At 45.3% G+C, this 20290-nt stretch overlaps 1 protein-coding gene across 4 annotated transcripts in view; it reads right to left on the reverse strand.

Moving 5' to 3' along the window:
* Positions 1 to 18375, reverse strand: part of ANOS1 (anosmin 1) — a 205124-nt gene extending 186749 nt beyond the window's left edge. For 3 of the 4 annotated variants that reach the window (XM_037822312.1, XM_037822313.1, XM_037822311.1), the window contains exon 1: positions 18123 to 18374. In XM_037822312.1, the coding sequence (XP_037678240.1) occupies positions 18123 to 18323 (201 nt within the window). In that variant the 5' untranslated portion in view covers positions 18324 to 18374. Of the gene's footprint in view, positions 1 to 18122 lie in introns of all 4 variants that reach the window. The other variant, XM_037822310.1, reaches the window with a different exon arrangement.
* Between the last annotated feature and the right edge of the window lie 1915 nt (positions 18376 to 20290).

Here is a 20290-nt window from a genome sequence, read left to right on the forward strand (position 1 = left end):
GATATAATGGAGAAAATGGTTTCCAAATGCTTAGGAAAAGAGTAGTCTTATGAATTCCTATATCATTTGTTTCAAGCCATTCTGAGATCACAATATTCATTTAAAACAATTAGAAAGAACTGTGATTGTAAAGACATGTAACTGGTTACAAAACAATTGTAAAGAATCAGTGCAATTCCTTAATTCAGGCTTTGCAGTAAATTAAATTTGGAGGCCATAACCCCATTTTGGGGAACATGAAAATCCAATACCATCAAATACTATTCTTATTATTTAAAATCCAAAATAAAACATGGTAACTAAATAAAAGGAAAGCCAAAGGGCTAAACACTACGTTGTTTCAACTACACCGTAATGCTGTTTCAACTACCGCCCAATGCCAGTGGGGAATCTCTGCTTTAATATCTTAATGTGTTGTTGGTTCTTCCATTGCTTCCAAGTCACTGTTTATTCCTCAATTCTGGCCTCTTTGCCACTTCCATGTTCCATCAGCCAAGTGCACCCACTTCCTGACCCTCACTGGGTGGCTCCTGGCAGCCAACTCCCTGTCAGCTTCTTCCCCCAGTGTATGTCATGAGGTGTCTCATACAAATCCATTTCTCTCTCCATCACCCTGACAATGACACATCCCTTGTCTGTGTTTTCATCAAATCCTAAAGCACGTGGATGTTTCATGAGGCATGAGCTAACCATAATGTAGACTGTTGAGGATCATGTTGTCCAGTCTTTTGGTGAAAACAGACTGCTTCAGTAAGCATGGAAGACCCACCGGTCACCATGAGTTGACGTGGTCAGCCATGCGATATTCTGGGCTCTATCAATTCATACTCGTGTTCTACCATTTACCCAGAGCCCCATGTTTATGTCCCTCACCTTTGTTTCATAACCAGAACTTGACCCCTAATGACCTTTCCTCTCCAAGGTTTCTGCTCAGTGTTTGTGGTGGTTTGAAGCTGTATGCACCCCAGAAAAACATGTTCTTAAATCTTATCCATTCCTGTGGGTGTGAACCTATAGTAAGGAGGACCTTTTGATGAGGCTACTTCATTAAGGTGTCACCCAGCCCAATCTGGATGGGTCTTAATCCTATTACTGGAGTCCTTTATAAGAGAATGAAATTCAGACAGAGAGAGAGAAAGCCACAGGAAGCCAGAATCTTAAACGGAACATGGACGAGAAGGGGGAGACCTAGGAGATGCTGCCAAGTGCCTTACCACGTGACAAAGAAAAGCTAAGGACAAAGGACTGCCAGCAGCCAGCCCCAGAATGCACAGTCTTTGGGAGGAAAGCATCACCATGATGACAACTCGATTTGGACTTTTTCCAACCTTAAACCATGAGCAAATAAATTGCCATTGCTAAACCACATCCATTGCATGGGGTTTGCTTGAGCAGCCAAGGAAATTAAAACGGGGTTCTTTACTCTAGACTACGATCCCCAAATACAAACACATGTTCAGAAGACGTGGCAATGGCCCTTTCACCTACAAACCAGTTGGAATCATAACATGTTTCACTAAAGATAGTGGGTATCATTGATTCCAACTCTCTCCTTTTACAAATGAGTGTTCTGGGACACCACTGCAGTCTGCTATTTAGTAAGATACAACTTAATAAATGTTATGTAAACTTGAACAAAGAAAGGCCCATCAGAAGAATCCACAGGCTGGGACAAAGAAAGGAAAACTTCAATCCTAGAACATGGCACATCTTATCAAGGAGAGAAAGGCACAACGAAGAAACCATCAGTACAGCCTAATTTCTAAAACAGCAGTTCTCAAAGTGTCTTCTCAGAATGAGAAGCATCACTCTCACCTGGAAACCTGTTAGAAATGCGCCTTCTCAGGCCTCACCCCAGGCCTGCAGAATCAGACACTCTAAGGTGGGGCCAGGCAAGCTGGGGTTTAACGAGCCAGCCCTGTAATTTGGATCCCGCTAAAACTGGAGAACTGCACTAAGGGGAAGAGGACATTTCATTTGCCTTTGATCACCGGCTTTGTGAAATAACACACAAAATGTTTCACCTCTCAGATCAGCACCACAAATACAGATAGGGACTTGCGTAATATACCTCTAAGGTATGACACTGGCACAGAGAGTTGACAACAGAAGGGTACATGGGGAAAATATACACATTGTGTACTGGGGACCATAATTAATAGGAATACCATACTCTATAAAAGTTGCACTTCTTAAGTTTATTCCTCAGAAACTTAAATCCTTCAAAGTGCTCCTTTGCCAGCTAAGTCCCAAAACCCAGAGGCAATAGCCTCTTCAAGAACATCAACTAGATGTGTCCCCTTTGCTCATAAAGTTGACACCCCTTTTCAACAGGAACAGGTTAGGGTGTCACTGCCTAGACATTCTTGAAGATTGGGGAAGTGATAAAACTAGAGGAAGGGGCAGCAACAGACAAGGTGGAATTTAACAAAGGATTATGAATACTGAATCTTTATATAATTTTCTTTTCCTTAGGCTATTAGAATAGTTAGAAGGAAAAAACTGAAATGGTGGAACTGTAAGCCAGAACATCCTTTGAAATTTGTTATATAGCTACTTGTTAGATTGTAATTTGAAAGTTATATCCTTTTTTATATGTTAGATTTCTCAATAAGAAAATGACAAACTATGGTACTGTAACTCATAACTTGGGAAATTTCCTATATATCTACTAGTTAAATAATGTTTTGTAGGATAGTACCTTTTTGTATATATGTTATGTTTCATAATAAGGAAATAACTGGAACTGTGGAATTGTAATTGATAATATTCTTTGAAATTTCCTACTTGTTAAATTGCACTTGGAAAGTTATCGCTTTTATGTATATATATTATATTATACATTAAAAAATATGAAAAAAGATAAATGAGATGAGATTTGAGTAAAAGTACTAAAAATAAAGTATTTTAAAACATGAAAAAAAAAGTTTCACCCCTTTGTTCCCTCTGTCCAAGTAAACCAGGTAAACTTTTGGCTACTTCATCCTGCTTTCCAGGGGACTCATAGTGTTCCAGCTACTGAAAAGACACGTCCTCTTCATAAAGTAACACGTTGCTATGTGGAGGTGTGTGTTTGCATGTGTGTAATTGTCAACCTGGGACCATGGCACATTCATCAGTTACACACGGACACCCAGTGCCGAAGGGCCCGAGCAAGCCTCACCACATGTACAGCCGTCCTCATGAAAAACGACGACGTGGAGATGTGATTTATCCCTTGCAACGGCAGTGAGAGTAAAAAGCAAAGCTGGCTTTAAAGACACTTGCAAATCACCCTATTATATTTCAGAATAAATGCTTGACAGCTGCGATGCCTGACAGGTGCTATCGGTTGTTGGTAATGAGCTACTCCCACGAGGTCCACAAATGCCTGCCAGCCGGCTCGGCGACCAAAAGAGGTTCAGGGGCCATTCTCAGGTACCACAGCTAACTCACTCACCTGCACGGACAGGAGCCGGGGAGGTATGTCTCCCACTAAGACAAGCTGGAATCTATTGCTAATCTCAATACACCACATTTAAAACATCTCCCTAAAAAAATATACATGCCATAAATTAAAATTGTTATTTCCATGTGCAATCCTACAGAATTTTTAGTAACTCATTTTGGAATCTACCCGATAAATTGCAGAAATACCTATTTTAATGGTAAAGCAACATTTTCCATCTTGATATAAGTGTAGCTGGCATGTTCAGAAGGTTCAATTTCATTGTGTTTCCTTTGTAGGAGAGAAAATGGAGGGAGGAAAAAAAACACTGGAAAGATTTGTTTTTTTCCTTTTAGTTGACTTTACTAAATTTCAGATTTTTGTCATATTTTCTTGTGATATATGCTTTTTCATTGTATGTGTTACTCACAATAGTGTGCCAAAATAATCAAACTAAAATAGAGCACTTCACTGTCACTACACCCTGACTTATATCATAGTGGAACCCATTCTTCAGGATTCTGGGTTATTTTAATATGAACTTCAACAGACAGTAGGTTTTAATGAGACCACTTGAGAAAACATGAGGAATTCAATGTGCTGCAAAAGAAAGAGCAGTAAACCCAAGTAAAGGCCTTACTTTAAAAAAAAAAAAATCACTTCTAAGAAAAATGTATTAACTGCAGAATTATAAGATCCAGGCTCTGGGAAATCAGGATGATTTCATAATGGAATAGAGGACCTGAGATGGAATGACTTTTTCTCCTTACACAACACCTATCCAGCACTGCAACTTTCCGTTTAAAATTCTTAAGCTATTCCCATGCATCTTATGGGAATAGAAAAGCTTTGACAAACGATATGAGAGCGCTGAATTTCATTCTCTGCCTGTAAAAATGAAACCATTTTAATTATTATTAATTACTTTGGCTCTCAGGCCATACCATGCAGTCCTTTTTGAATTCCCAGATCTTCAGCTCCAGGCACTTGCTGTGTGCCTAATCTGTCTAATTGCTATCTGCTGGTAGTTACAGTGTGCCTACTACATGCCCCTCCTGTCCTCAGCCACAAGGACTCCAAGTATGACCCAACAAAGCAGTGCTACTATCACCACCATTTTACAGGAGAAGAAACGGAGGCAAAGTGCAGATAAATGGCCTATCAGAAAGCTCGGAGACAAAAGTTTTCAGACAAGAAGTTAACTTGCAAAAAGATTGCAAGGGAATCAGACTCAAGGACTGATTCACCAAATAAAGAGCATGACATGTATTTAAAGGAAAAGATGCACTATTAGCACTTGACATTAGGCTGCTCATGGTTGAAATCCACTGATCTTGCATGATTCTCACATCCACAAATAGGAATCTTCAGAAATCAGCACAGCTTTCATTCATTTTTATTCAGGAGACAGCAACTGAGAGGAGACATTATACTGATTCTGGAGATGAAAATTTGATGGGTCACCCTGTTTTTTGGTGGTTATATCAGAGCATAAACTTTCTCCCCGACTATAAGTGGTGACACCCATGTTTATCCCTATGGAGAAAGTTCAGTGTCAAGTTGGCTTCTAGAATCACTTACACTTGAGATCAAAGAGTCAGTAAGTGACAGACCCAGGCTGGAACCGTGGCGGTCTGACCCACGACCTCCCACAGCCTCCATCTCTGAGCCTGTACCACGATGTGTGATAACCACCCAGAGTGGCACAACAGGTTAAGTCCTCGAGAACAGAAGAGAAATGGAAGCGCCATCACAGATGAGCCACTTACTATTAGCTGAGACTTGCCACCACTTTTGACAGAGAATGGAAGAAAGACTTTTTAATTGCATTTTACAGAAACCAGTGCTTTATGCTTGCCTATATTTTCAAGAGAGATAAATGAGCACTCTTACAACCTCCCAAATTATAAGCAAAGGAGAAATGGTTGATGTAATGAATTTATTGGCTCATAGCCCAGTTACTTTCATAAAAGGATACCTTTAATGTTTAATAAAAGAACCATATATAAATATTAATTTGGATATAGATATTAAACCAGAGACACATACAGAAACATAAGATAGAAAGACTTAGAACAAAAACAAAACATAGTACTGTATCAACCAATCGGGAGTGATTTGGCCCCCCAGGGGACATGTGGCATTCACTGTCTGGAGAGATCTGGGGCTGTCACATCTGATGGGGTGCTATGTTGCCACTGGCATCTAGCTAGCAGGGGCCAAAGATGCTGCTCAACATCCTCCAATGCACAGGACAGTCCCCATAACAAAGAATTATCTGGCCCCAAATGTCAATATAATGCCAAGATTCAGAACCCCTGAACTTTAAACATATGGGTGATAGAGAGATAAAACAAAGACAGACAGATTTGGAAATAACATTTTAGCCCTAATAACCATATGAAATTTAGTTGATTTAAAAATAACCCACCTCTTCTTTTTCAAAAATTTTAGAGAAATAATTGGGACTAGAGTTTGCAAATCTTGCCACATAAAAAAACAGGTTAAAATATTACACAATTCCATGGCTCCAGGATAACAGAAGAATCAAAATACAAACGGTCTTCTGCTCTGCTCTAAATGTAGTTTCACCTCCAAATATTGCTTTTCCTGTGGTGATCATGCTACTTAACTAGTGAATATATTCTGTCCATATTTTTTTTCCTTTGCAGCTGGGAGGACATGAGCTCATAACACCGGATATAAAACTGGGGAAACAGCCAGAACATCAATGAAATTAGCTGTTCTCTACTTTCTTATAGAGTCTGGTTCAATGGGCAAATAACATCCCAGGTGTAGGCCATTTCTGTAAAGAGCAAATGGGTTTGGCCATCTGTCAAACTAAAGAGAGGGAGAGAAGGGGGTAGAAGGGATGGCAAGGGGGAGCAAAGAGAGAGAGAAAAGAGGCACATTTCCATTCAAAGATATGATTAGGATATCTATCAAACCGCTACTGAGAGCCCTCCATGTCTAAAAGACAAAGTCACTGTTGGGGATATATTTTGAACTTTAAAGGCAAAGTCCTAGCTCCAAAGGGCATTAAGAGCCTACAACATGCAAGGGGAAACGGGGAACATTATGCCTATAGTCAAACAAAGACTATTTTTAATGGTAGCCACCACCTAGTTGATTTTCTCTGCACTTCCTTGCCAATGAAAGAATTAAAAAGCAGCCTGATTTTTAAAAAATGTTTTCATAGCATGGGCATCCTCTGTGAAAGGAATCAGTAGCTTCGACATAAACTTGATGTTCTTGTCGTTAACAGACTTAATTTCAATGTCAGAAGGCAAGCCCAACTTTATGCTATGAGGTGGTTTCTAGTTTTGCAAGAACAGGTGACGCACCATCCCACCTCAATATGGCTTGTTTTATAAAACAACAGCGAGTAAAACTCAAGATTATTGGGGTGAAATGACCCTCCAATGAGGGATAAAACAGCAGCACGGACAAAAATCAGCAGCCTGCCATGAAGGATAAGCAGTGGAAATCTGAGTATTTCAACAGAAATTAACACAGAAATTTCTCAGGAAATACTGAAGCAAGAACCCTAGTAACTGTGAAAAGTCTTGTTACTTTCCTCCCGCAGGGGGCTACTCCTCCATTGGCAATCAAGCTAATAGTCCTTAAATGCAAGACTCCTTGGAATATTTGTTTCACAGCAGGGGAAATCTCCCCAGGAGACTTCGGGGTGACACCTCAATGTAAGACATGTATCTTCTTCAAAAACTCTCTTGATATTTTACACTTGCAACTCTTTGTCGATCTTCTCTCTAGTCAAGGCAATATAAATTTCAAATTTCAAGAGTGCTGTTATTCATTTAAGAATAAGAAGGAGTATTGCTCTGTATTATGTGTTGTTAGTGAATTAAGCACAAGTTGATAAACTTTCATTGGATAAACTATTTCAACTAAACCAATAGATATTCAGTGAAAAGGTGAGATCTCCCTTACACTGAAAGCTTTATTTTCGTCTGCATTTAGACTTTTGCAGCTGTTTTAGTCTCTTTTAGAGATGGCATCAATAATCTCCCGACTAAGAATTATTAATGGTGGGTCTCCAGAAGGAGAACTTTGAAAATAGTGCACAGTATTCCAAATATATAAATTATTAGTGCATTAGTCTTCTAGTCAATTTAAAAAAGGTGTAAACCGAAAGCAAAACTATGGAGAAGACATCTCTAAATTTCATAAGGAAATGAATTTCCATCAACACTTTTGTGTCAAGTACTAATATGCTTAATGACATTTTTGGAAGGTGATGGATTCCTTTGCAAAATTAGTATTCTTATTTCATTCACTGGACTTTCTTTCTGTTCCATGTTTTCATTTCCGGACTTATGAAATTGTCACTTCTCCAGGTATAACCAGAACTTATTTGTGAAATTTAAAATGTAACCAATGATAATTAGATTTTAAATTGAAGAAAAATGCATTTTTTGTTCTGTGAAGGTAATTTGAGACCATGTACACACAAATTAGAAAAATATACTTTCTTAAAATAAAGTCCCCATTCCTATACCTTATATAACTTTTTAAGTGGTGATAATTTATCTCTGCTTCATCCTTCAAAGAAAGAAGATAATTTGCAAAATAAAATTATATATTTTGGAGGTCACTCTAACAGAATATTTTCTCAAGTTGGCAAGATATTTACAACTTGGAGAGCAAAAGAACTTATTAAATGACAAACAATTACAGTTTAAAACAGAGTATATGGATATGGATTAAATTTCAGGTGTTTGTTTTTTGTTGTTTTTTTTCCCCCACTGATGGCCTATTCTTTCTCAGATTCCCTGGGATAGGTGTTATCACTTTGGGAAGGGAAGGAGAGGACGGAGGGGACAGCGAGGATGGAGCGGGTGGAGCAGATGGACAGGATGGAGTGAAAAGAAACAATTATTCTCTTTAACATTTTTTCTTGTGCAGCCTTGAGAATTTTCTAAATTCTCCTTTTCTCAGAATTCCACATCTCTGAATATATCTTGCAGAGATGCTGGGAAGAATCAAAGTATAAACATACACAAACCCAAAACCGAATGCGAGCCAGCACACCAGGCACACAGAGTTCTTGGAAGTAGCTGTCCCCTACAAACAGGCTACAATTATCACTTACAAATATCCCAAATAAGTGTCATCAGTGTACACAACAGCAATGCAGCTGACAACCAAAGGGGAAGCTGACACACTGAAATGTTTGTTATTCTCAGACGACAAACTCATCTTGTATGATGCCAAGTGGCCCAGCTGTCCTGGCAACATTTCAGCAAGACTCACAATTACACGCTGCTATGCCTTAAACAAGTAGACATTTGGGTGGGCCTAAACAAAAGTGATCTATAAAAGAAAAAAAAAACTCTTCCTTTGAGAAATCTGTCAAAACCCATGGTGATGGGTTAAATGATTGTTTTAAAGACGTCAAAGATGAGGTGTGATTATCACAGTTTTCTTTCTTCATCACCTCTTTGAGGTTATTTGATGAAATGTTGTCTCTCTCTAGGGAAGATTGCTGTGTCCCCAGAACCTGAGATTCCTGGAAGATGGTTGTGTCTGACAGGTTCTGACTGGTTAGAACGATGGCGGGATGAGTGCATGGAGGGCTGGCACTTTTCAAAGCTTTTTCTACCATGCCAGGAACTCTTCAGTTATCAAAAAGTGTGCCCTTCCACACTTTATCGGTGCCTCCCGGAACCAATGAGAGGAAGACACGGAAGTGCAGAGGTCCTGAGTTTTACCGCCATCGGCATTTCGACTCTGCTGTCTCGCACTGCTAACATACCAAGAAGCAGGGCCATCTCCTACACACATTGGTGATGACCAGAACTGGGGCTCAGGGGTCTGCTGTCAAGCCTTGGTTCACTCCCTTTCAGACCTTCCATTTTCCTGTCTGTAAAAGATGGATAATAGCCCTGGGCTCACTGAGCTGTCAGGAAGGGCAAACAGATCATTTGTGTGAAATCTACACAAAACATTATAAAATGCAGTGTTGACAATAAGGAAATAACTGAAACCATGGAACTATAACTCATAATAACTTTGGAAATTTTCTATGTATCTACTTGTTAAATCATACTTTAAAAGATATTACCTTTTTGTATATGTTATATTTCATAATAAGGAAATAACTGAAACTGTGGAATTGTATGTAACCTGTAATATTCTTTGAAATTTGCTAACTACCTGTTAAATTGCACCTGGAAAGTTGTCACTTTTATGTATATATGTTATATTCTACAATAAAAAAAAAAATGCAGTGTTGACTGTCTTCTGTCCTGTGGCCCAGTGACTCAGGAGAGCGTCTTCCTTTGGGTCCATCCCCACCAGTTCATCACTGGAGTGCAGTGGAAGCCAGAGAGGCATGGCAGGAGCTCCTTCTTCCCTGCCCCTCACCCGCCCGGGGCTGCTGCTCAGGGGCCGCCATTGCAGCTGAGAGACCGACCTGGACACCCTGGAGCTGCCCGAGGTATAGCCTGAGGTCCACCCAGATAATGAGACACCAGAAATGACCCCACACCCAGGGCTACAGGGCCTGGTGGATGCCATGCCCCAGGTACAGGCTGAGTCACATGTACTTTGCACATTTCCCTCAACTTGGGGAGCATGATGTGCTAGTCAATTGGACCCAAGATCTGAAATATTTTCATTAAAATCACAAGACATAAACTAAATTTAAACAATAAAAAATGTTCTGAATCCAAGCATGCCTTTATTGTAAAGGGATTGTTCATATATTTATAAACCCTCAGAACTGTTCTTTTAGAGGATAGCCAGGGCTACATGGGATTGTGAAAAAGACTGAGCTGAGAGATGTGAGAGCTGTATTATATTTTTAATTCTTTTACCTACTTCCTGTAGGCTGGTGGACAAGTCATTTCTTTTCCCTAAGCATCCAGTCGTCGCCTATGATCCACAGAAGTGCTGAATGACATCAGGTATCTACGAAGGAAGCTGTCTTGAAGTGTGGGCTTCCTAGAAGCAGAGGCTGAAGTGGGGTTTCTTGAGGATGTGACATCTGGGGGGGACAGCTCTGGGGGGGGGCGGGGCTGAGGAAGGTGGGGAGGGCAGGGGGAGGAGCTGAGTAAGGAGGGAGCCCCAGGGGAGGCAGCCTGAGCCCAGGAACACTCTGGGGCCTGGGTGGCCTCACAGGGCTGCTCCCAGCAGGAGGCTCCTCCACCCCCTTAGCACCGAGCCAGGGCTGGGGTTCGCCCACATCAGGGGGGGCTGGGGGCACTGCCTTCCTGGCACCCACTGGCAGAGGTTAAAAGTATAAAAGAGGAAGCAGCGGACAGCAGTGGGGCAGGTGGGGCACCCACTGCATCTGTGGAGAAGGAATTATTATCTATTTTTCGTTTTTTAAAACCCTGACAGAAATGATACATTTTCCTTAGATGCTGGTGCAAAAGACAACTAAAGGGTACTGAACGTTAGTTTTGTCAATCAACTTGGTAACCCCAGTGATCTCCTGTTGATCTGAAGCTCTGAAAGCATCATGAATATCTTTGATTAATGAAAAGAGGGACACCTAGATCATGCGTAATAAATGCCACATCTTGATACACAATGTGCTTTCAAAATTTGGAGTCCAGGGTAAATCAAATAGCAATGTCGGAAGCTGGCCGACTAACCTCCAATCCCTAAAGGTCTGCGAGCTCGGACAATGCACTGCAAGTATGTTACCCAAAAACAGACAAGAGGCATTCCAACGAGGCATTTCCAATTTCGTCTGGAGCTATATCACCTATAGGATGTGATGTGATAATATCACATCATGCACTGCTCGGTGTCCCACCCCATGTCCCAAATTGTAAGAGTCAGCCTTCTGTACGGTATGCACAGGAACTTCACTTTTTTTTAAATTCAATTTTATTGAGATATATTCACATACCATACATACCACGCAGTTACACAAAGCATACAGTTGTTCATAATACCATTATATAGTTGTGCGATCACCAAAATTAATTTTTGAACATTTTCATTACCACACAAAAATAATAAGAACAAAAATTAAAGTGAAAATGAACAATTAAAATAAAAAAGAATACTGGGTGCCTTTTTTTTTTTTGCCCCCATTTTTCTACTCATCCATCCATACACTGGACAAAGGGGAGTGTGGTCCATATGGCTTTCCCAATCACATTGTCACCCCTCATAAGCTACATTTTTATACAATCATCTTCAAGATTCAAGGGTTCTAGGCTGAAGATTGATAGTTTCAGGTGTTTACCGCTAGCTAAGGAACTTCACTTCTGAGTGACACAAGCAGTGCACATCCAGTTCCTCTAGCTTCACCCACTCACTGAAACATCCCAGCGTACCTTCCACTGTGAAATCTCATGATGTCCTTTCAAATAAATACGATCACTTCCTAAGTTATGGTTATGTGTCCTTAAACGTGGAAGCACTTGTACCAAAAATAACTTATCTAGGCCTCCAAATACCCATACACACATGTGCATGTGTGTGCATGTTATATCATATAATATGATATCATAAGTATATTATAATACAATGTTATCAATATATAATTACATGTACATATACATTTCTCCTCTAATAATACAGTGCTCAAAGACATGAACAAATCAATAAGTGTTATCTCCCGCTATTTTTAAAATGCTTCATGAAAGTTACAATAAGGTAGATCTTTAAATCATTTTCAAAGAGAAATGCTGTATTAAAAATGCAAATATTGGCAAGGAAATGCTCAACATTCAGTCTGGGTGAAACGCAGAACTTTTTAGAAAGCAGAGCTCATGTGACCCAGACTAGAAAACACACGAGCCACATTTTACCATGTCCTCTCTTCCAAGGTGAGTCTCTAACCGCCTGGTCATTCGGGCATATAACTGAAAACTGGCTGCAAGGCAAACTGACACATCAGGGCAAGAATCTTCATCACAAATCCCTCGTCAGAAATTTTACCAACCTGTGGCTCATTTGTGGCTGTTACGGTTTTTGATACGCTAATTATTTGTTTGCTTTTCCTTGGAGGAGAGGCTGGTCCTCTAAGTACAATGAGCTAATCACCAGCTTAGTTCTCTCTTTTGCCAAAACAAACAGCTTTCAATTACTGCTGGGAAAAGCCTCTGATCTCTAATTGGCTACCTAAGCCAGCCTACAGTGGTACTTTAAAGGGTGAATATGTCCCATTAAGCAAGACACCCTTAACACATAAAATTCTAGAAGGGCCAAGGTGGCCAGCAATCCACCTTCCAAGAAGAATCCATCCACTTTCTCCCTGAGCTTTGCCAAATTCTGTCAAAGGATTCCCACACACACCCCACCACCATCCATGGAAAATCTGCTAGTATTTTTCCATGAACCCCATTCTCTTGAGCCTTCTTGGACAAACAGCAGATTCCAGGCCTGCTGATCCATAGTGAATGGACTCTTTTTAAGGCTGCAAAGGAGACTGAACTCCACCATTTCCACCAGGAGCAGAACCAGGGCAGACAGGAGAGAGGTCTCCACCACGAATTTCAAGTACTGTAAGAGAACCTGTCCTCAAGTTGACCTAGAGTCACCTAAAAAAGAGGGGGCTCATTTCAGGCAGGCTTTTCTTCCCTCCTCCTTCTTTGATGTTCTGGTGAAGTTAGTTGGGAAATTCAGGGTGGAAATGTTTCTCCCCAGGGGAGCGAAGCTCAGACCTTTCCAAGCTCTCTGCGAACCTGGGAGGTGAAAGAGCACATGGGGACAGCTTCCTGCCTGTAAGGCCGGCTCAGCAGCACGGGGCACCACGCTCAGAAGTGGGGCTGGTCTTGGGATTTAATGCTTTGGCCATGGCCATTTGGACATTCTTACTGTTTTCATCTTTGGATTTTGTATTTCGTATGTGCAGTCCAACAGGACAATGGGACAGATGCTGCAGCTCACACACAGCCCTGCCTCCTGGCACCTCCTCGCCTCCCCAGGACAGATGTCAGCTTCCTGCTCCCCACCCCCTGGTCCCCCAGGACCCCCTTGGCCCCCATGACTGCTACCATCTTCTGCCTCCTGGAGGAATGTGGGCAAGAGTGTGGGGAAGGCCTGGGTGGGCACTGATGACCTTTGGCATCTCAGGACAGGGACAGGGTTGCGGCAGTCTCCACCCATCCTGTTAACACCATGGGAGACTTGGAGAGTCAGCAGGGAGAGGCCAAGATTCTGAGGGGTGAGCCTGCCACCCACCGCCAACCCAGGGACCCAGCACATCGCAGCCAGGCCATTGCAATACACTCAGGGGGCGTCTGCCTGCTGAGGGTCGGCCAGCAGATCACAAGAAGGGGAGATGGCTGGCTCCACCTGCTCAGGGTGCCCCAGGCCAGGGTGCAATCAGGGCCTAGCAGGGGGGCAGAAAGGACACTGGGAGGTGTCAGTCCTCAACAAAATCGTTTGTACCAATGTGCTTGTAAACTCTGCAATCATCCTGCAAGAACCCCCTAGCAGAACACCATCTGGACACGCTCCATGCCTTGGGGCACCCTCTCTTCTCCCTCCAACCTTCCTGAGACTGGTGGATGTATGTCTCTTCCAGCTATATGGAGGTGCCCTCCAGGGAAGGGCCATTAAATTCAACTTGTGCAATGCTGGTGATTCTGCAGAGGAACTCAGTGCTCTGATATTTGCATTTAAAACTGGTATTGCATAACATAAAGAGGAACAGTAGAATTCATATGAGTAATTTAAATTTTTAATTGTTCTTTGCTTAGAAAGACATTAAATAGCCAATTTAAGACACCAAGAATGTAAAGTGGTGAGAGCTGTGGAAAACAGTTCAGCTGTTCCTCAAGAAGTTAAATGTAGGATTGTCATATGACACAGCAATTCCTCTCCTACGTATAAATCCAAAAGAACTTAAAGCAGATATTCACCAAAAACTTGTACATGAATGTGCATAGCATCATTTATTCATAACAGCCAAAAGGTGGAAACAACCCAAGTGTTTGTTCATTAATTGATGAAATACTCCATCCATACAATGGAGTATTACTCAGCCATGAAAAGGAAAAAAGTCCTGATTCATGCTATGATGTGGATGAAATCTGAAGACATGATGCTAAGTGAAAGAAGCCAGAAACAAAAGGCTCATATGTATGATTCCATGCATATGAGACATCCAGAAAAGGTAACTCCATAGAGCCAGATTAGTGGTAGCTGGGGGCTAGAAGATGGGAGAATGAAGAGTGACAGCTAGTGGGTACAGTTTTCCGTTTGGAGTGACAAGTTCTGCAACTAGATAGCGGTGATGGGTGCACAACATCATAAATGTACTAAATGCCACTTAACTGTTTTTAAAAACCCACCATGACAAGTCAAGAGATAGAAGGCAGAATAGAAAAGGTAGAAGTTTTTTATGTTTAGTACTTTTAACAACACTTGCCCTTGCTTTTCAACAAGTGGACCCACATTTCCATTTTCACTAGGCCCCATGAAGTATGTAGTCAAACCTGAAGTTAATTAACAAGCCAACGAATGAAAACTTAAAATTAGAAACAAAACCAAAAACCAGTAGCTCCCTCCTTCAGAACTCAGCTCACCATCTAGGATCTGTGTGACGGAAAACAACCTCTCGGTGCCTCTGCTTCTTATCTGTTACACTGCCTCTCGGGGTGGTTGTGGGGACTAAATGAGCTAGCCCTTATAAGACCCCTAGAGCGGGGGCTGCCCCATGGTCATCTTCCAATTTGTGTTGGCTCCTCGATCACAATCATCTGCATTACATCACACTTTATCCCTGACGGTCACCTGGCATGGCAGGTGCTCACCTCCCACTTGACATGCGAGGGGTGTGACACTCAGGAAGAAGTGATCTGCCCAAGCCACATAGCTGGAAGGCACAAAGCCTGGATGCAGAGCAGATCTGCCTGGCTCAGAGCCTGTCTCCTTGTTTCACTCCCTCCCCCTCCCCCAGCACTCCCCATATCTTAACAGTCCACAGATAAAAGGATGGCCCTCCCAACTGCCTCCTGGGGCAGGGTTTTAACCATCTGCATGCATTTTATTTGTGAATTTAAAGTGGCAACATGCCAAATGCTTTGTGCAAGGCACCCCTGTGCCAGACACTGATCATTTGGGAGGTGCAAACTTGTTTCTTTTCATGATTGAGGGGCAGCATTCAGTAGTAAAATGAGGGAGTTCAGAACTCCTCTTACTTTCAGTATTCAGTTCTAAGCTATTCTAGGTCAGGGGCAGTGTCAGATAATTCAGGTTTCCCTGTCCCCTTTTCCACTCCCATTCATCAGTATTTGGAGTCTCTTTCGCTTTCAAGCATGGTTGACGCCACTATGTGCAGGTGAAGCAAATCTAATCTCGCAGCTGTGGAGGACACCAGGTGTGCACACCCACGGCTCTCCAACTGAGCAGCTGCAGGGCTGGGAGGTGTGGGAAAGCACACTGGATTGGAGCAGAAAAATCAATTCCACTCTCCTCTGCAGCCATACCACACCAGGTCAAGCTGCTCCCGAGGTTCAGAGTTTCTGCCTGTACAAGTCCACAGCTAAGCTTCTTTCTCGCCATGGCCTGGCAGCATTCACACCTGAGAGTCCACACACCTGATGGCATCAAGGATGAAGGCAACCCTTCCCCGCCCTTACAAGGAGGCCCAGACCCCTGCAAGAGAACTTGCAAATAGGCACCTGCTGCAGAAACCAGCTTCTGGGGGACATTTGCACAAGCCGATGGGGTCGGGAAACCCTGATAGGAGGAGCTCTTTCCAGACATTTTTCCAGCCCATCCTCTGGTGCATAATAATAAATACCACACACAGGACAATGGGTTGGCAAGTCCGATTCCTCCACCCTCCTCCCAATTTTTAAAGGGGGAGGGACAAGGGAAGCTTGAGGTTTTATAAGGAAAGCATGCTGCTGTCTTCACATCCTGAAAGCGCTTAAGCCCTGTAATTGAGATAAATCAGATAGGCATTACCAGGTTAGGGTTAAAACTCCCAGAATGGCTCTGCAATTGATTACAAAAACAGCAGTGATTAAGTCCTAACTGCATAATTTGCAGCTTATTTCGCCCCAGCTAATTAAAACGTAATCAGGACTGTTTGGCAACGTGTATTCTGTCAGCAGTTTTTCTTCAGAAGAGAAGTCATGCCAAGATACTAGAAGAAAAGCCTTTTCACCAGAATTGGCTTGGTCTAAACTATTTCTTTCGCCGGGGAAACTGTAAAACATAAATTACAGCAACTGACAATTCCAGTTTTTATAAAAGATACTCTCCCTCCCCGGGAATGCACTGTTTTGTCTTCTGTTATTTAAACCATAGTGCAGCATCGTCTCAGGAGTGACTTTCAGGGTAAGGCCGGGAGATTTTGAAACCAGGTAAAGGGGCCTAGCCCTCTCCAGGCGGCCCGCATAACTTCACCCTGCGGGATGAGCATTGGTTCTCTCTTTCTCCTAAATCCAATTCTCTAAAACCCACTAAGAATATACAAAACTACACACTCGCCAACCCGCAAACTTCACGAGCTGGTTCGATCTCCTCCAAGAGCCCTCGTGCCCCTCCGCGCGAGGTTTCTTTAGCTACGGAGAATCCTACAAAAATCCTACAAAATCGCCTCCTCTAGCAGCTTAATTCCCAGGGCCCATCGGGAAGCCCCCTTTTTCACGCCCAGGCGGGCAGGGCACCGGTTTATTCCTTAAGGGCAGAGGGCTCGACTTGCAGAATTGGCCCCGTCAAGTAGAAGCCCCTGGGCTGGCCGATAAGTTAGGATCTTGGAAAATGTGAGAAGCTCAGGCGCGAGACTATAGGGCAAGACAGAGAACCGAGGTAGGGGAGAGAAAGCAGGCGTCCGGCTGAATGATTTCAGAGCTCGCGCGCTCGAATCGGCTAGGAAAAGTGGCTGCGCACTCTGCGCGGGCGGAGACTCGGCACGGTTTCCGTGCGCCCATGAACACCCGGGTCCCTCGAGGGCCCCTAAGACTTGGCAACCCGCGGGCGCCAAGCATGCGGTTCCCGGAGCGTCTTACAGACCCACGCTCACGCAAGCAGGCACACACCCGCTCCTCCACCCTCAAGCATAAAGAACGTGCCCCGCGGGAGGAGGTAAGGAACCTGGCCTCCTCTCCCAAGCACCCCAAACGCGGCCCCTCTACGCCCCAGCTCCCTGCATTTCTCCCACTACCTCCACGCCATCCATTAGTAAGACCTTGAAGCGCTGGGGCGCACACAGTCCAACTCCACACTCCCGCTCCAACACACGCACCCCGGGACGTACGGACGCGGATGGCCCCACGCCCCGCCTTGGGATCGAAGAGTGAGCAGCGAGCTCCGGGCCATCACCCAGGAGGGACAAAGGCGTTGGCCCGGGGCACCTGAGAGGCTGGGCACGTCGCGCGTGCCCCTGGCGCGCCTTCGAGACTCGCCCCGCAGCGCCTGGGAGTTGGCGGGAGGCGCCACAGCGCGGAGTCTCGGGCACGGGGGTCCCGGGCAACTGACAAATCCACACCCACCTGTGAAATCCACGAACCTGCCTTCCGTCCCCAAGGGGGCCGCCTTTCCTTCCCCGCCGGGAGGAAGAGTGGCGGAAAGATGCCCCGGGCTACTTCTGCGAGTCGGGAGAGGGGAGGAGGCGGGCAAGGAGGGTCGGAGCACCCGGGTGGGAAACCCCCGCCGCGGGAACGCCAGGACCCGCGGGCCGAGCCCGGCGCGAACTTGGGGCGCCGAGGCGGGTGGGGGGACGCGCGGCCCGCAGCCCGGGGGTGCCCGGTACCTGGAAGTGCTGGAAGAACGCGGAGATGCGCGTGATCTGCAGGCTGAGGCACCTGGAGGCGCAGCGGGCGCGCTGGACGCTCCCGGCCGCCAGCGACTCGTCCAGCCGCCGCGCCGCGCCGGGCCCGGCCGCCACGCAGCCCCCGCAGGCCGCTAGCCAGAGGCACAGGGTCAGGGCGACGCCGGGCGCCCAGGGCTCCATGGCTGCGGGTCGGGGGCGCGCACCGGGAGCTGGCGGAGGCCCCCAGCTCCGCGCCGGGGCCGCACTGCCGGGCACCTCGCGGCCGCCGCGCCTCCGCCGGGAAGTTCAAGCCGCCAGCTCCCTCCCCCTCTCCCTCCAGGGGCGGGGGCAGGCAGGCAAGAGGCCGCGCCATTGGCTGGGAGGGGCGTGAGTGACGGGGGGGCGGTGCACGTGGGCAGGACTCCGCGCCGAGAGCTGGGGGCGCGCGAACCCCGGGACCCTCGTCGCCGCCCCGCGCCGCGCCCTCGGGGGGCTGGGCGCTCCCCCCCCCACCGCGGGCTCCCCACCCCCACGCGCACGCACCGTCCTACCTGCCCCCGCCGTCCAGGTGCAGCGCTCCGCCCGCCGACAGGTGGGCGCAAGCCCGGACCTGTGGTGAGGGGAGCGCTCCTGGGGCCCCCAGGGGCGTCGGAGCTGCCGGACGGACGCCAGAGCGCCCCTAAGCTGTCCGCCCCCTTTCCGGTTACTGCCCCGGACCCGGGCTTGCCTCTGACTTTGTCCAAGTCGGGGAGAGAACCAGTAACACCAATTATGGATTAAGAGAAGAGCCAGGAGCGGGACATGGGCATTTGAGACAGCGCCCCCTTCCCTGCTTCCTCCCTTTTGTCAATCCTTTCTCCCTCCATCGCTTCCCTCCCGCCCTATTAACACCTGGGAAACTGAGTCAGTAACCCGTGCCATTTGTTAACTAGAGCCGGGCACCTTTTTCGCACGTGTCCGTGATTCTAGCGAGCGCCACTGCCTCCGGTGTGACTGAGCGACTCAAAACACAAGGTTTTCGCAAACCCTCTCCCATCTGGGTTTGCCCCAAGACACTTGAGTCGGCCTTTTAGCTTTGAAATTGCTGCCCTGACATCTCTTGTTGTATACTTTTCCAACTTCCTTCACCACCTACGACCCCTCTCCTCAGCCAGGGCCGTGCCAGAAAAGGAGACACGAGGCATTTACAAATCCCAGCCTGTAACAGAGCATCCCACTTCCCGGGAAAGAGTGCCCCCAGCCGATAAGACCTCACAGAGCGCTGGGATGCGGTCCTGAGGACATTTATAGGACACAACCAAGCGGGTGAGACTGGGGCACACTCATACATATTCAAATGCAGATCAACTGACCCACAGCCAATTCTCACACAGAATGACACGGGTTTTAAAGCATCCTGTCTTGGTAAGCACGCAGCTGAGTGTAGCTCTAAGTGTGTCAGGGTGCCCCAAACTGCTCAGAGATACAGCACAATGCTTGGTCCCTCTTCGCATAGGTCCTAAGGAGCTGGCAGGTGACAGTTTCCAACCGTTCCCTCTACTGCACACGTATGCTCTGTGAGAACCACCTGCAGTTATCCCTATGGTGCCTTGTAAACTACATCATTTTATATGTATGCTTTTTCATGCAATTTACATGGGCGAGGCCAGTAGCACTAATCAGAAGCTCCCAGATGTGTTTTATTAAAAAAGGGCCTGGCCAGCTTGGCTTCATGGGAACTCAACCTGTTCCGTTCCCACAGGCTCCCAGCCTTAGAAAGACCCCACGCTTGGTTTAACACTCTGCTGCTGCCACCTTGAAAATATGCATTCTGCGCTAGAAGCCCGCATTTTCTTTTTGTTCTGGGTCCCACAAATTATGTAGCTGGTCCTGTCTGCAAGTTTTAGCCATGATGATACTGCACTCAAGCTGGAAACCTAAAAAGGTAGGCATGATCTCACATGACCTCAATAGTTTGTATAAGATTCTCAGAATTGCTTTAAATACGTTAAACATACTGTTGACCAAGAGCAGAGACTAACCATGGTGAAGAGAGGATAGAGGACTGACTTCTGACTTCAGGGATTGGTTTTGTTGTTTTGTTTTTTGAGTTTTATCACTTTCACTTGAGAATCGCAAAAAAAATTTCCAAAAACGCAACAGATCCTTCCATAGTGTTTGTTTCAAAG

Source organism: Choloepus didactylus, chromosome X, assembly GCF_015220235.1.
Source record: "Choloepus didactylus isolate mChoDid1 chromosome X, mChoDid1.pri, whole genome shotgun sequence".
NCBI lineage: Eukaryota > Metazoa > Chordata > Mammalia > Pilosa > Megalonychidae > Choloepus > Choloepus didactylus.